Source organism: Triturus cristatus, chromosome 4_2 (assembly GCF_964204655.1).
Source record: "Triturus cristatus chromosome 4_2, aTriCri1.1, whole genome shotgun sequence".
Taxonomy (NCBI): Eukaryota; Metazoa; Chordata; class Amphibia; order Caudata; family Salamandridae; genus Triturus; species Triturus cristatus.
In genome coordinates, this window is record NC_140586.1 from 40,262,338 (window position 1) to 40,276,280 (window position 13,943).

Genomic DNA, 13,943 nt, shown 5'->3' on the forward strand with positions numbered 1-13,943 from the left:
GTTTGCCCCCTTGTTAACATTCAAACACAGCATACAACAGTTTAATGTTCTTGTTTTATATTTGATGAATTGTAAACAAAAAAGTGGGTGGAAGAATAACAAGCTTGTCTTGCTTTAAAGGAATATTGAATGGCAATGTGGAGTATTGGAAGTAAATAGCATGTGACTAGATATCTATTTGTGTGGAAGCAAAGAACTGTAGAATAATGTTGGTGTAGGTTAAATGGTCAGGTGACAGTTGCATGATCAAGACAGACATAAAAATCCATGTAGGCTAATGACTGCCCTCTTCCCATCTGTGCTGCTAGAGAAAAACAACATAAATTATCTAGTAATCTAAGACACTTTAATAGCATTCTAATGTCATGTGTGTGCCCCTGAAAGTTCAAGCTGAGGCAGCTGGATAAAAAAAAAAATGAACACAACTGTGTGAAGGGCAAGCACATTTTTTGTGGAAGTACAGACTGTCTGTCCTATAAAAACATGTACTCCTGGCTCCCAACATGTGGGTGGAGCCAAAGCCCCTCTCTAGTGATGCTCACATGATTGTCTGGCGTCAGCTGCGCCGTCAAGCCAGACCATAAAAAACAGCTCTCCAACGCCTTTATGGATGCTGTGTTTTTGTTTTTCCTTTATAGCACTCCATAGGCAAGGGTGAAAAGCAGGGCCCTGGCTTGGTTATGGATCCTTCTTATATTAGGCTCCAGATACAGACCAAGGTCAGACCTTTGGATAAAGCCAGGCTTTAGTTTACCAGGTGGCGCTGGATGTGGGTCGTAGTGCTGGAATGGCAGGGTGGCAGCGCTGACTGAAGTGATTCTGCAGTGCTGTGTTTGTGGATGCCAGTACTGGAACAGCAGCAGAGGGTGTAGCACATCAGGATTGAGGACATCAACAGATGTTAGTGAGTCTCTGGTGGGTCTAATAATGGAGCAGTAGCATACAGCACAGTGTGAGGTGGATTGGTAAGCTTGTCTCATGCTTGTGTGAGCAGCCCTGCAGGATTGAAGCACATCAGTATGGCTTTGTCTGGTTGTTTGGGTTTTAATGTCAGAATATAGAGGACAAAAGTATCAACCAACCAAAGTACCGTGGCGAAAGTATCAACCAACACCATATTGTTAAGGTAAGTATTTCTCGGTAAGTAGAGACTTGCTATTCTAAACTCCAGATCTATGTACCGTGACAATATATATCATCAAGGAACATCTACCTGTTGTTAACAGAAGTGAAAGTACATTTATGTATCTAAACCTACCTGCAATGAATTGTAGTAGTCCGTATTTTGCTTACAATATTTTGGTAGGTCGATATTTATGTCTTGATATTTTTACAGAAAACCAGTTAGGTATGATGGTTGCTCAGTTTTCTCCTACCTGGTCAAGGGCGGTGTCTCACACTCACCTGAACAGGGTGATATCACCTAGGTCCGCTGTGGACAGGGCACGCACACTTCTCCTCCGGGACGGTTCCAGCAAGCTCCTTGGGGCGCTTATCACCTCTGCCGGTGGCTGGGACGGGGCACCATACTTCTCGATCAGCAGCCTCAGGGGGGTCTGCCGGGCCACTGGGTTGGCAATGACTGCTCCGGAGTTCTGCGACACTGGGTTGCGATTTCCAACATAGAAGCGCACCAGGGCTGGGATGTTGTCGAACTGATCCTGCTCGAACTGGAAGAGGGTACGGCTGTAGCCTTTGCGGGGTCGCAGCACCACACGGATGATCTTGAAGTGCATGGCCTCGTTCCTGCACTGGCAGGTCAGGACATAGTCACCAGCGCTGGAGCGGGAGTCCCGGATCAGGAAGTCACCATCCTCCTGAACCAAGGAATCTGCCACCTAGGAACAAAACAAATAGGAGTCAGTGTACTGCATAAGGAGGAGGGTGCACTGGGGTACTTCCTGTGAGAAGAAAAGAGACTATTCTGAAGTACATACTTTGATGAGTACAGAAAACTGCCATGCAGTATGTACTTATTGTGAAAGTCACTCATGAGTCCTACATATGAGTAGGCAGGAGAACCTTCTGGAGGTCTTCATGTGACCAGGTTCACTGTAGAGTTTTTGAGAAGAGGCGGGATCCTAAGGGGTTTTAGATGTGTGTAGAGGGGTACTCTGAAGTTCTTGGGGTGAGAAGGGCTCCTATAGGATTTTAGGTGTGTTGAGAGCCACTTGGGGCTTCTTGAGGTGAGGACGGTATCTACGAAAATCTAAATGTGTGTAGGGGCATGCTGGGGCTGTTGAAATGAGAGGGCAGTTAAGGGGCTCTAGATGTTGGCAGGTGGCCGTGGTTCTTAGGGAGCGGTGGAACTAGATGTGAGGCAGGCTGCGATGGTGTTCTTTATGTGAAGAGGGCTACTGCAGGGTCCCAGAGGTGCAGAGGACCACTTTGGGGTTCTTGAGGTGAAGCTGTCAGAGGTCTTAGCACCAGGAGACAGAACAGCACTTCAAGGCAGCGGGAAGAGTGATCCTTGTACGAAAAGGGCAGCAGGGTATCTCTTGCGACTTCTCATTCATTGAATTCCACCCTACAGAAATGGAGCCTTCCCTTGAGGCGAGTTATACTGTGCATCTTGTACCTCATTGGAGCCACTTTCTAGGAGCACTTTTTTAATTCATTCATTCAATAATTATTTTTTAAAGCATGGGCATGGTGTGAATAGCCCCCATAATGCTTTGCTAAAAGAAAAACAATATGCACTGCATATAACTAGAAACAACACAACACGTACATGCAAAGCAAGATCTGATATTGTAATCAGTGCTTACCACAGAAGCCTCTCATTCATAATTGAGAGATGAGCATTTAGATTTTTGTTTGTTTGTGAGGGATGGCGAATTAGAAAAAGACCTGGAACACTTTTTCGCTATAAGGTGAAATGGACGAGGGCAATAAAATCCAGATTCCAATTCCCTACCCTTTCCTAAAGCTTGGAAGCATTAACAGGAGAGTGGAAGGGCAGAGAAGGATTCCGGACAGGTAGATTCACCATTTGACCCGGGCTGGATATTCCCCTCTGAAGGATATGGGGGCCTTGCACCCCCTTGTCTCTGTGACTCAGTTAGGTGACCGTAGAAAGAGTAATCCATCTTTATGACGCCAACTCCCCTCGTTCAATGGTGCTGGAACAATTTTCAGAGTGGGGGTGCTGCCATCAAGATCATTATGGAGTGGTGTGGCTCACTGGTTAGAGACAGCAGACCCGGAAGCAGAGGACGGCCCGGGACCAGGGTTCAATTCCCGACGCGGCAGGGTTGTGGACCAGGGCCAGCGGACTCGATAATTCTCGCCTTGGTGCCTACTCTAACCAGGGATCACACTCTGCAACTCTGGGCATTAGCTTGCCTCATCTCCACAATGCCCCCCACATTCGCTGGGGATGCCTGGTTTCACCTTGGAGATACCCAGGAGGGACCATCTCACAGGGATAGCCAGGACGGGTTCCCCAGCGGTCTACAGCGCCACGACGCCTCAGGGCAGCAGTGCGCTTTACAAGACACATACATTTACATTTACATCAATGTTACTTCACTGATGTCATAGGGATTGTGACCAAAATCCAAGCAACACACAAAGAACAGGTGTAGCAAATGAACCACGCCGATTCAGCAGGAGAGTGGTACGGGTGTAGTATGTAGCCAGGGGTGCGTTTTAGAGCACACTGTTAAAAATATATTCCTACAGGATGGTCTGGTAGCACACTCTCGTTTAAAGACAGCACATCGAAATGGCTTCTATATTTGCACAAGCATGCAGCTGTACTGATAAAACAATACAGCGCACAAAGATAATGCATGAACATTGATGGGGCTTTAGCAAATATTTATCATTTGTGCATTGAGTAAAGTGTCTTCATTTGTTTTGATCCTAACAAAATCTTTGTTTCCAACACACTTCACAATTACAAAAAATGCACTTCAGTTGAACTTTCCTAACTGCTACTATATTTTTGAATGTGTACACCTCATTTACAGACATTTAAATTGTGTTCTTTGTTAAACAAAATTAACATCCTACAGTCGATCTTTTCATATTCCATGTACTCCAGCAAGATTGACATATAGTTCAGTTTACAAAAGGCTTTCAATTTGCAGTCAGAGAAAGAAAAGTATACAGCAATCTCCATGTTAGAAAATGAGCAGCAATTTGTCAGAATCCCTGACATTTGCCCTCTATCTTTGAATGCATAGGAAATGAGACAAGATAAAGACCCATTTGTATTGCTGATTCACCTTCAGACCCTCAGTGTGATTATTTTGGGGGTGATGTAGCATACCAGCACCCCTACTTCAGGCACCTATGCCCTCGGTGGTTTCAGCACCCAGGCTGCTGCTTCTCAACTACCCCGCTGCAAAAGTGAACTCTCAGACATTCTGCATTCTTGTACTTACATTATTTTCTGTACTAGAGTGTTGTGAGTGTCCGGTTGTAGGGAAGGAGTGGAAGAGTGAGTTTATGTTGAATACTCTTAATCCAGTGCTTAATTTGCGCCTGTGGTTTCCGGTACTCGGCACCAGCACTTAATTGTCAACCCTGGCTCTTATGACAGTCCGCCACATGGTGGCACTGTTTGATTTATTTAGAGATGAGCACAACAAAACTTGTTTATTAATTCAATATACATTAAACATTAGTACTACCTAATCCCCAAGCCATTTTTATAGCTTTGGGGGCCATGAATAGTATGAATTGTCACACTCATAGGAGTATCATGGTTAGTAGATACGTTTGTGCTATCACTGGCAGCGCTGACCCGGGCAATGGGTAGTGCAAGCTGCATTTGCCTCCTGACGAGGGACCTGGCACTTATTTTTTTAACAAATTAAGCATTGTCTTAGCCAGAGCTCCCACAAAGCCCACATTGAGGGGTTTTCAGATTAAGGAGAGTAAGAAGGCCTCCTCTGGCTCACCTTAAGGTAGCACAGGCCGAGCTCAAAGACTTACCAGAGTCAGAGGTGGTGGGGAGGCAGATATTAACCAGCACGCTCGATAACAAATTCAAGGGTAAAGCACTGAAAAGCTCTAGTATGAGAATTCATAAATCTGGGCATTTTATTACAAAAACTACAGAAAATCAAGCAAAATCTGTATATAGTCTATGAGGCATGCAAAAATTGACTAAGTCCACTTACGAGCCTATTCAAGGGGAGTGGTAACCCGGGAAGGCGAAGCCGCAAGCGGAGCTTGCTCTCTTCAGCAGGATGCTGGATGCTAGTGGTGTGACGCGTTTTCTCTGGGTTCTGCGACAGTCAGCAGTTAATAGGAAGTAAACATGGCGGCGCTATTGCTTACATCTTGAGTTCCTGGGTCTCAGGTACTATTGCAACCCAATTAGATAATCAAACATCCCTTTCTATTATTGAAAAATAGGTAGTTTCAGCAGTGAAGGCTTACTCAAGGAAATGGGAGACTGAATGGAAAGCAGATATAATATTACTAAATAATCGGACATAATAACATTAATTTCCCTAAAGACACACTACTCAGCAAATAATTATGAGCTCATTTAGTTTATGGTGGGTAGGACGCCGAACAGCTAAGGCGGCAGAGGCGAGACCTGCTCCAGCCTAACCCCGGTCAGCCTACCACATTTAAAGTATTCCCAAATCAACATCTTTTCTACAAAACTTCTCCTACCAACATGGCGGAAGTCAACAGGGTTGGCTGGTCCGCCATCCCACAGCAATGTCTCTGGCATGATGGGTGTTCTCTCCCAGCGCATAGGGAAAATGGCGTCGGAGGGCCCGTTCTGAATATGGCTGACAGAGACTCTGCCGTTGGTAAAACGGTCATCCCTTGATCTTTAAAAGTATTGGGGATGTGAGCAAGTTGGTGTAAGCAGAATCCACTAATTTTTGGTGAGAACTATTTACTGCCAATCTGAGGCACAGTGTCTTCATTTACATACAGGAAATGTAGCGGAGTTAAAATTAGGAACAATAAAAAAAAAATACAGATAGTCCCAGCATTTTTTGTTGCCTAGATGTGACCTCAGAAAAGTTTCTAGGGCTCAGAAAGTTAACAGTGATTTAGTATTGCTGAACGGGATCCTGCAAAGCACACTGACCACAGTCAGTGAGTGCTAACAAGAGATCCAAGTTTGTGTTCTTGGGAAACTGAACTTGGTCAGTTATTTACATTTCAATCAATGGGATTCTACAATGTAACTGTTGTGCCGTTTTGCCGTGTTAAGTTTATTTGTTTTGAATAGAGCTGCTGTTACCCATTCTAGTTGTCTTGGTGCTAAAAGAGCTGCACCCTGTATGGAAGCCCCAAATAGAAAATTAGATAGAGGATTTAATATAAAAAACAGGGTTTAAGCTGTTTTTAAAAGACAGTGAAATCCGAACTCTGGCCTGTCGAGAGAGGACGTTTCAGATGGTGGTTACCACATATGAGAAGGAGCCGCCTCCTAATATGGCACGAGTGTAGGGCTGTGGCGCCAGAAACAGATGTACAGAGCATAAGGGGCGATTTGAGGCATGATTGGACTGCGTTCTGTTCATACATGCCGGCCTTCCGGGTGTGTGTGTGTGTCATGCGTGCGTGCGTGCGTGTGTGTGTTTATGGTGAGGTGTCTGTCGGATTTCACAAGGAATTTTTACATACACACAGACAAAAACAGACACACACTCTCTCCCTCTCTGTTTTGAATGTCTTCAAAAATGTTAGTTATTTAAAAAAATATTGTTTTCTCTCACCTAGTACCCCTACCAATCTGTATTCCTCTCCCTTTCCACTGCCCCTAAAGCTCCTCTCATGCGCCCCGCTTGCTTATATCGTATTGTAACATTCTATCCAGAGTGATTGTTGGAAGTTCTGAAACTCATACCCCCCCCCCCCCCCCCCCATCTTAGTGACCAAGCTACACCCCTGGGCAGTACTTTTACAGAAAATAACAGAACAAGTTCAGAGAGATTATTCGCTGTACAAAGAGGTCATAAGGGATTCCCTGGCCATGGGAAACTGACAAACACCCTCACTCTTAGTGACAGCCAAAGTTTAGGGTGTCATACTACATTATCGATTGGATCGCTGTGCTGCCGCCAACATTTTTTGGTGGTGAGGAAACCCAGGGCCCTGTGAAAAATATTGCCCAACTTGCTTCATTGATTCCGTTTGTTGGATTAAGTGTTGACTCGTATGCAGACGATACGCAACTTATGCATGTTGCGACTTAACAACAGCACATCCTCGACACAAGAACATTTCAAAGCTTGTCTTACAGCAGTAGTAACATGGTTGAAAAGAAATTGCCTTGAGATTAACACCGATAAATCGGAGCTCCCCTGATCTTTGGAACTACTCTCCATCTGGTCCTACTCTTGATGGCCCACTGACCAAGACACTTCGCCAGCTCCTACCACCATCTGCAGAAATTTGGGAGTAAAATTTGTCTCTGATCTTTTCTTCTGTCCTCAGATTCCAGCTCTAGTTGCTAAGTGCCTTGCTCCGCTTCAATCTCTGAAAGAAATCCCCCAAATCCTCCTTCGGACATACGCAAAACAGTTGTTCATGCCTTAATTACAGCAAGACTGGACTATGCGAACGCTCTGTACCTCAGCTTCCCACACTACCTAAAGCATTGTCTTCAGGTCGTGCAAAACGCAGCAGCAAGGCTCATTTTTAGGGTTCCCTGTGAACAGTCAGTAGCAAAGCACCTCAAACCGCTTCACTGAGCATTTTACGAGGCAGGCTCAAATACTTCATTGGTAGGTGAACCCCTCAACTGCCCAAGTAAATCACTCAAGTCGTTTAGGGCTCTCCTCTTATAAATCCCTAGAAAAGGAGGGAGCTCATTCGCCCTGCTTGCTCCCAAATTGAGGAATACGCCCCCTTTCAAGCTACGCCCAACCTCATCCGTGTCTCACTTCAGAAAAAAACTGAGAGCCTGGCTATTTAAGAACTCTACAAATCCCCTCATTCATTCGTTTATACTGTCTGAAGGCCAACCTTTCTCGAAGCCATGATCTCAGGATAGAGATCTGGTCGTACGCACTGTAAGGACTGAGCACTTTAATTCTATTCGAAACTTGTGGAGAGCAGAGTATACATTTGAGTATGATTGTCTCAGTTGGGACATGCTGGGCATCTTGAAGGTAGGGGACATATGGAACTGTACTGGGATGGCAACATTTACAGAGTTACAGGCACAATACAAGCTGACAGGAAGTCAACACTTACGATTCATGCAGATTAGGCGCATTCTAAAAGAATGCACTGACACATCGACTGAGCTCCCAGAAGAGAGCCCCATGGAATATAGAGTCTTAGGAACCCCCTTTCATAAGCACCCCATACCCCCATTATTCAATTCAATAATGCAGCAGAGAAATGGGACGCGGACTTGTGTAAACTGGAGGACGACTGTGGCATCGGCTGCAGATACCCTTGAGAGGTAGCAATCCAGGTGAGGTTCCAACTGATTCAGCGTAACCTTCTTCACTGGGCTTATAATAGTAGAACCAGAATGCAAGTCATGGGTAGAGCTGATACAGATCGTTGCCTGCGGGGTGTGCGCTAAGAAGTATGCTCTTGCAAGCTATGTGGGAATGCCGCAAACTGGGGCTATTCAGGATAGGGGTACAGAGCAGGATGTCTACAACCTTAGAAGAGCTGCTGGAGATGAGCCCACAGCTAGCAATGCTGTGATTGTGGGGAGACCTCACTCTAGATAGGTATTCACTCCTCTTCTGTAATATGGCAGTAATGGTGGCTTGGCGGTAAATTATCCAAAATGGGACGAGTGCAGAGACCCAAAAAGTGGGTCGATGGGAAGCTAACATGAAATGGTACATGCGATCTGAAGAGCAAGTATATAAGGCACGGGCTTGCCCCCCAAATTCATCAAAATCTGGGGTCAGTGCAGAAATCTAACGGCTGAGATGACTTAGAGGGCTGAACGCCGGGCCTTACACTTGATCAATAATTGAGGCCCATGAAACGCTGGTACGCGTCAATGAGGACCGAAACAACACTTCAGGTCAACTAGAGAGAAAAATCCAAGGACTCCGGAGGAGAAGACCTGTTAGACTGTGGGGATGTACTCCTATTCTGAGGGTTGCACATGACTGCCATCAAGGGGTAGGGGTTCTTGGTTTACTGTTCAGATATGTAACAATGCAAAATAAAACAGATCTAAAAGAAAATGCTTGTCTCAGTCGTTTTTCCCTGGGGGCTCCTGAGGGTTGGAGGTCTTTAAACTTAGCATGTGGTCAAAGTACTCTCTACCCTTTTATCAAGTGTGTGGACTTTTAATTCTACATTTCTTGCACTTTGAAGAAATATTTAGAACTATTCGCCAAATTACCATGTTTCAAAGCACAACACTGACTGTGCCTCAGCATGTCAGGCCAGCGTCCCTTCTAAGTAGGTACAGCAATGAGGGGAGCACTGAAAAGTCATCAAAAGCACAATTCCACAATTCAATGAATTACTGTAATATCAAAACCATTGTATTCAAGGTTTCTTATACATGAGGTAACACATATGGAGTTGGGTCCTCTGATGAATATGGGATTATCTTTATTTATATGAAAATTTTTTGATTTCTTTGTACAAAGGAAATGGGTTGGGTACCTATATGGAAATTATGGTATCTTTAATAAAGATGAATTTGAAATCTCCATTTTTCTAATGATTGATATGAATGTGCAATGAAGAAAAGATTGAAACGTGATAGTTCAGCACATCGGAAGATATGTGTTACTTAGCTAAACGATGATATTTACTGGGACCATGTAACATGTAATACTGTTTTATTTTACATATTAATGGTTTTAAATGTAAATAGTCTATATGTATGTCTTTTTACAGCCCTGATGAAGTCCTGTTGTAAGGACGAAACACGTTGGCTGGACTCAACATGTATTTCGGAAGATGCAAGAATAAAGATGAATATAAATATACCAACTTCCTTGAATCAATGGCCTGAATGTGGAAGGACCATACTTTTGGACTTTGGATATAATCGTTTTGATATTACAGTCTTGAATTGAATTGTGCCTTTGATTACTTTTTGAGTGCTCCCTTTATTGCTGTATTTATTTGTGGACTAGAAGGGGGGTTCTTGGGTGGTGGGACCTCAGGAATGGTAGCACTGCAATTGTGAACTTTGAAAAACTACCCACTGTTGCGGTGGACTGTAGCTATTACTGCCTTCTTTGTTGTGTTCCTTCTAAGTAGGCTTAGAAATATGGCTTTTAGTTCAGATTGTTTGTCCTCGGCTGAGCTGTTTTCCATGTTTCCCTTCTCTTTCAGTCAGCTATCAAAGTCTGAAGTGGCATGGACAGCATAATTCTCCTTAAATAGCAGATGACCAGAGGAACATAGTGGATGCCATCTTGGTCAGTCCCAGAACCCAGTCACCTGGTCAGTACGCTGGAAGGCTCATAGCTGCTGTGAGTCTAGACTCCAAGAATCTGTCATTAAGAATGTGATGGCTTAGCTCTACATAGTGAAAACGGACCACTTCACCAGTGTAGATGTCAAACCCTGTATTCCAAATGTGGATGACACCTTTACATCTTTTCTACACTTTGACTTTCCTCTGAATCACTCTGAACTTGGAAGGGTTGAATGATCATCCAGGTAATAAATGACTGACTATATGCACTTATATAAAACACTATACCCAAGAGAGGGACTGTCAGTAAAGACATCCTGTCCAGCCAAGATGGCTACTGAGAGTCTCCCAAGCTGGTGTTTTTGTCTTTGTTGGAATACACTGCCAGCCGACTGTGGTTAAACTTGTCACTGTCTAACAAATTGACCTCTCTCAATCCTCCTTCATTCCTGGAGCTATCTAGGCAGTTTCATGACAACCTACCTAGGAGCTAAATTGATTACAAGGCTGGACAAAGGATCCCCATTTTTGTGGATTCTGTCTGAGCCTTACCTGATGTTCACTGGATGGTGACCCTGGAAAAGATCTATTTTGTAAAGCAAAGTTACCTCTTTGAAAGTTACTTTCAAAAAGGCACAAAGCTATGCCTTTATTTAATTCAATGTCCAGTTATCAGAAGGTGTGAAAAAGAAGGAAAATCAATTACCGCCATGTTACTATAATTGTGCCACTCTGGCATTTAAAATGGATTGTGTGCCAGAAAAGAGTGCTGGCCAGATGAACAACAGAAACATTTTACACCATACAGGTTGAAGGTTAACGCCTGGCAATCTCAAAGTGTCAAGAAAAATTACCAAAGTGAGTGTTCAACTCCCAATAAATTAGAAATTATTTAAAATTCATGTAAAAACGACGTTATCACTTTAATAAATATCATTTTAGTCCACAGGACCAGCCAACAGGGCCAGGGTTGAAAGAATAATATGAAACAGTCACTTAGTATCTGAAGTACCAAATTACTGGAGTCTGTGAAGGCTGGCAAATATTACTGCCTCTGCCATGGGCATGAATGTAAAGTCCTCCCACAGGCGCAGGAGCCGTGGCACTTTAAGAGCTTGGAAACCTAAGCTGGTGGAATCTGTGAATAGGTAGCTCCACCGAAGGAAGTATCCCCCACCCCTACGATTTTATAGAAAGTTCTGACAGCATCGACAAAGCCAAGTGAGCAAGACCAACCTTCCTAAAAGACTTCCCTTCACCCTTCGATACTTCCATCCATCTATCAGCCATCCATCCTTCCACTTTTCCACCAACTCACACATTCATAAACCTAGCCATCCCTTAATTTCAACTAATCATTCTATGCCTACTCCAGCCACCCTTCCTTCCACCCAACCTTTCATCCTTCCACCATCCCTCCATCCTTGCACCTGCACATTCACCCATCCTTTCATCCATGGATTCTTTCACACTTCCATCCAATCAAACGTTTACCCTTCCTTTCTTCCCTTCTTGCTTCCTTTAACCCTTACTTCTTTCCTTTCCCTGTTTTTTTCGTTCCTCCTCCCCTTTTTTCTTTCTAATTTCCATAAACCAACCTTTAATTCTTTTCACCCCTCTTTACTCTTTTTCATTCCTTTCTCTCTCCTGCTGGCATTTTAGCTTTGGCTTGACAGTGCAGTCGCTGCCAGATCTTATGTGAGAAAACCTAAAACAGAGTTTTCAGGAGTACTTGAAAGAGGGGCTTTGGCTCCACCCAGAAGCTGGTGGGCAAGATTGCATGCTTTGTTTGGGCAGAAATTGTGTGCTTCCACAAAAATAGTGCTTCACCTCCACGCAGCTGTGAATATGTTGCTTGTTTGTACAGCAGCTTATGCCAGCAGCAGCCGTATGGCTGCCTAGAGAATACTCACTAACATGCATACAGTATCAAGCTGACAATGGGATTAAGCTTGACCTTTCGGGGTCACATTCATGGCACTGTAGTGCTGTGAAAAAGACTTGGATACACGGATGGTGTGCAGTGCTTGTTTTATTCTGGCTCTTGGCAGAAGCACAGATGGGTTACAGCAGTCGTGAGGACTATATTGCTGTTTCCCAGTCCCAGCACCATCCCCTTCCCTTCCCATCATTAACTTTAGACTTAAGAGTGCAGTGCTGCATTTGAGAGCAGCATGGGATGCTCAGGGCTACACTAATCTACATGCATTTTTACATGCTGTAACATGGCACTCCTCGAAATAATTCTGTTTTTTTTACTCTTTAACTCCAACAATGCCTTAAATTGATTTAAAGACCAGAATTACACAATTTGCCTGGCCTCAGTGTTCAGAAATGTGGCTAATGTGAGATGAACTGATAATGAAATGTAAAATATGACACATTTCTTTGAAAATGTTTTTTTTTTAAATGGATGGTGAACTACTGTTTCTGCTGTTGACATAGGAGATGCATTCGATATTAGACCCTATGAAAGATGGTCTCTCAGAAAGCAATTTTTCAAAGGTGCACTTTACTGCCTGGAGCACATTCATGGTGTCCCTGCTACAGAACGGTCATAGCGTGATTCTTACAACTGCTGTTGATGCACACGCAACATTTTAAACATATATGTAAGAATTCAATAAACAACATTAATCATTAGAACTTTTGTTCTTCTTTAATCTTCAATGATTTCTTCCACTCCCAACGCGTTTCGTCGCAATAGGGATTAACCCAAACGACTTCCTCAGGGCTGGAAGTAATATAAAATTAAATTACAATAAATGGAGTCTTCTATATTAAATGCAGCTTATAAATTAATTGAATTAAGTCCAAAACTTGTGTAGAGGAAAGCAAAACAATGCATATAAAAAGCCAAACATCATCAAATAATGTACATTCAGGTTATTTTAACTTACTAACATGTCGGGATTATCTCACTCACATGCAGTAAAATAATACATCAATCATATTGTGTATGGCCCAAGTGCCCTATAATCCACGGTCATAAGCCGGTCACAACCCATATTGTTGTTTAAAAAGATGATTCTTAAGTAGGAATTATGGGAGAAAACGCATAGGGACTGACGACAAAAGCATCATCATCGTAAACATCTCCCGTGGAACTAGCAGATGGACAAACTGCAGAAAATATGTGTACACTTCTGTTTCTAGAAGCCAGACATTGAATAAAAGGTGAGCTGTTATTAAGCAGCGAGCTAAAGCATACACTTACTTTACTGTGGACAGAATGACCAGTAGCAGAAAGCAGATGTTATTTGGACTGCTATGGTGCGGAACAGGTGGGAAGATGTTATCTGTCAGGCTGCCGGGTAAATAGCTGAGAATGGTATGTGAATTGGCTATGTTATGTGTAGTGGCAGTCTATGTAATGAGTTACCGGCAGGCTAGCAGTCTCTGGGTGTTAGTACCAAAATAGGACATCTGCAGTGTTATGCATCGTTCTAAGCTTCGCAGTATGAGGCGCAATTGCAGGACAGATCCGTGATGCACAGCGGGCATCATTCACAAAAGTAACTTACACTTATGAGTAAGTTTACAATTTCGAATAGGTTTACTATTTATCAGTATTCACAAACTGCACTTTTGTAGTGAC

General features: G+C 43.5%; 1 protein-coding gene across 6 annotated transcripts in view; it reads right to left on the bottom strand.

The window, feature by feature from the left end:
• Positions 1 to 13,943, bottom strand: part of LOC146832901 (breast cancer anti-estrogen resistance protein 3 homolog) — a 169,768-nt gene that overhangs the window by 65,578 nt on the left and 90,247 nt on the right. For all 6 annotated transcript variants that reach the window (XM_085600344.1, XM_085600347.1, XM_085600342.1 and 3 more), the window contains exon 3: positions 1,405 to 1,838. In XM_085600344.1, coding sequence (XP_085456470.1) covers positions 1,405 to 1,838 — 434 coding nt within the window. The remainder of the gene's footprint in view (positions 1 to 1,404; positions 1,839 to 13,943) is intronic.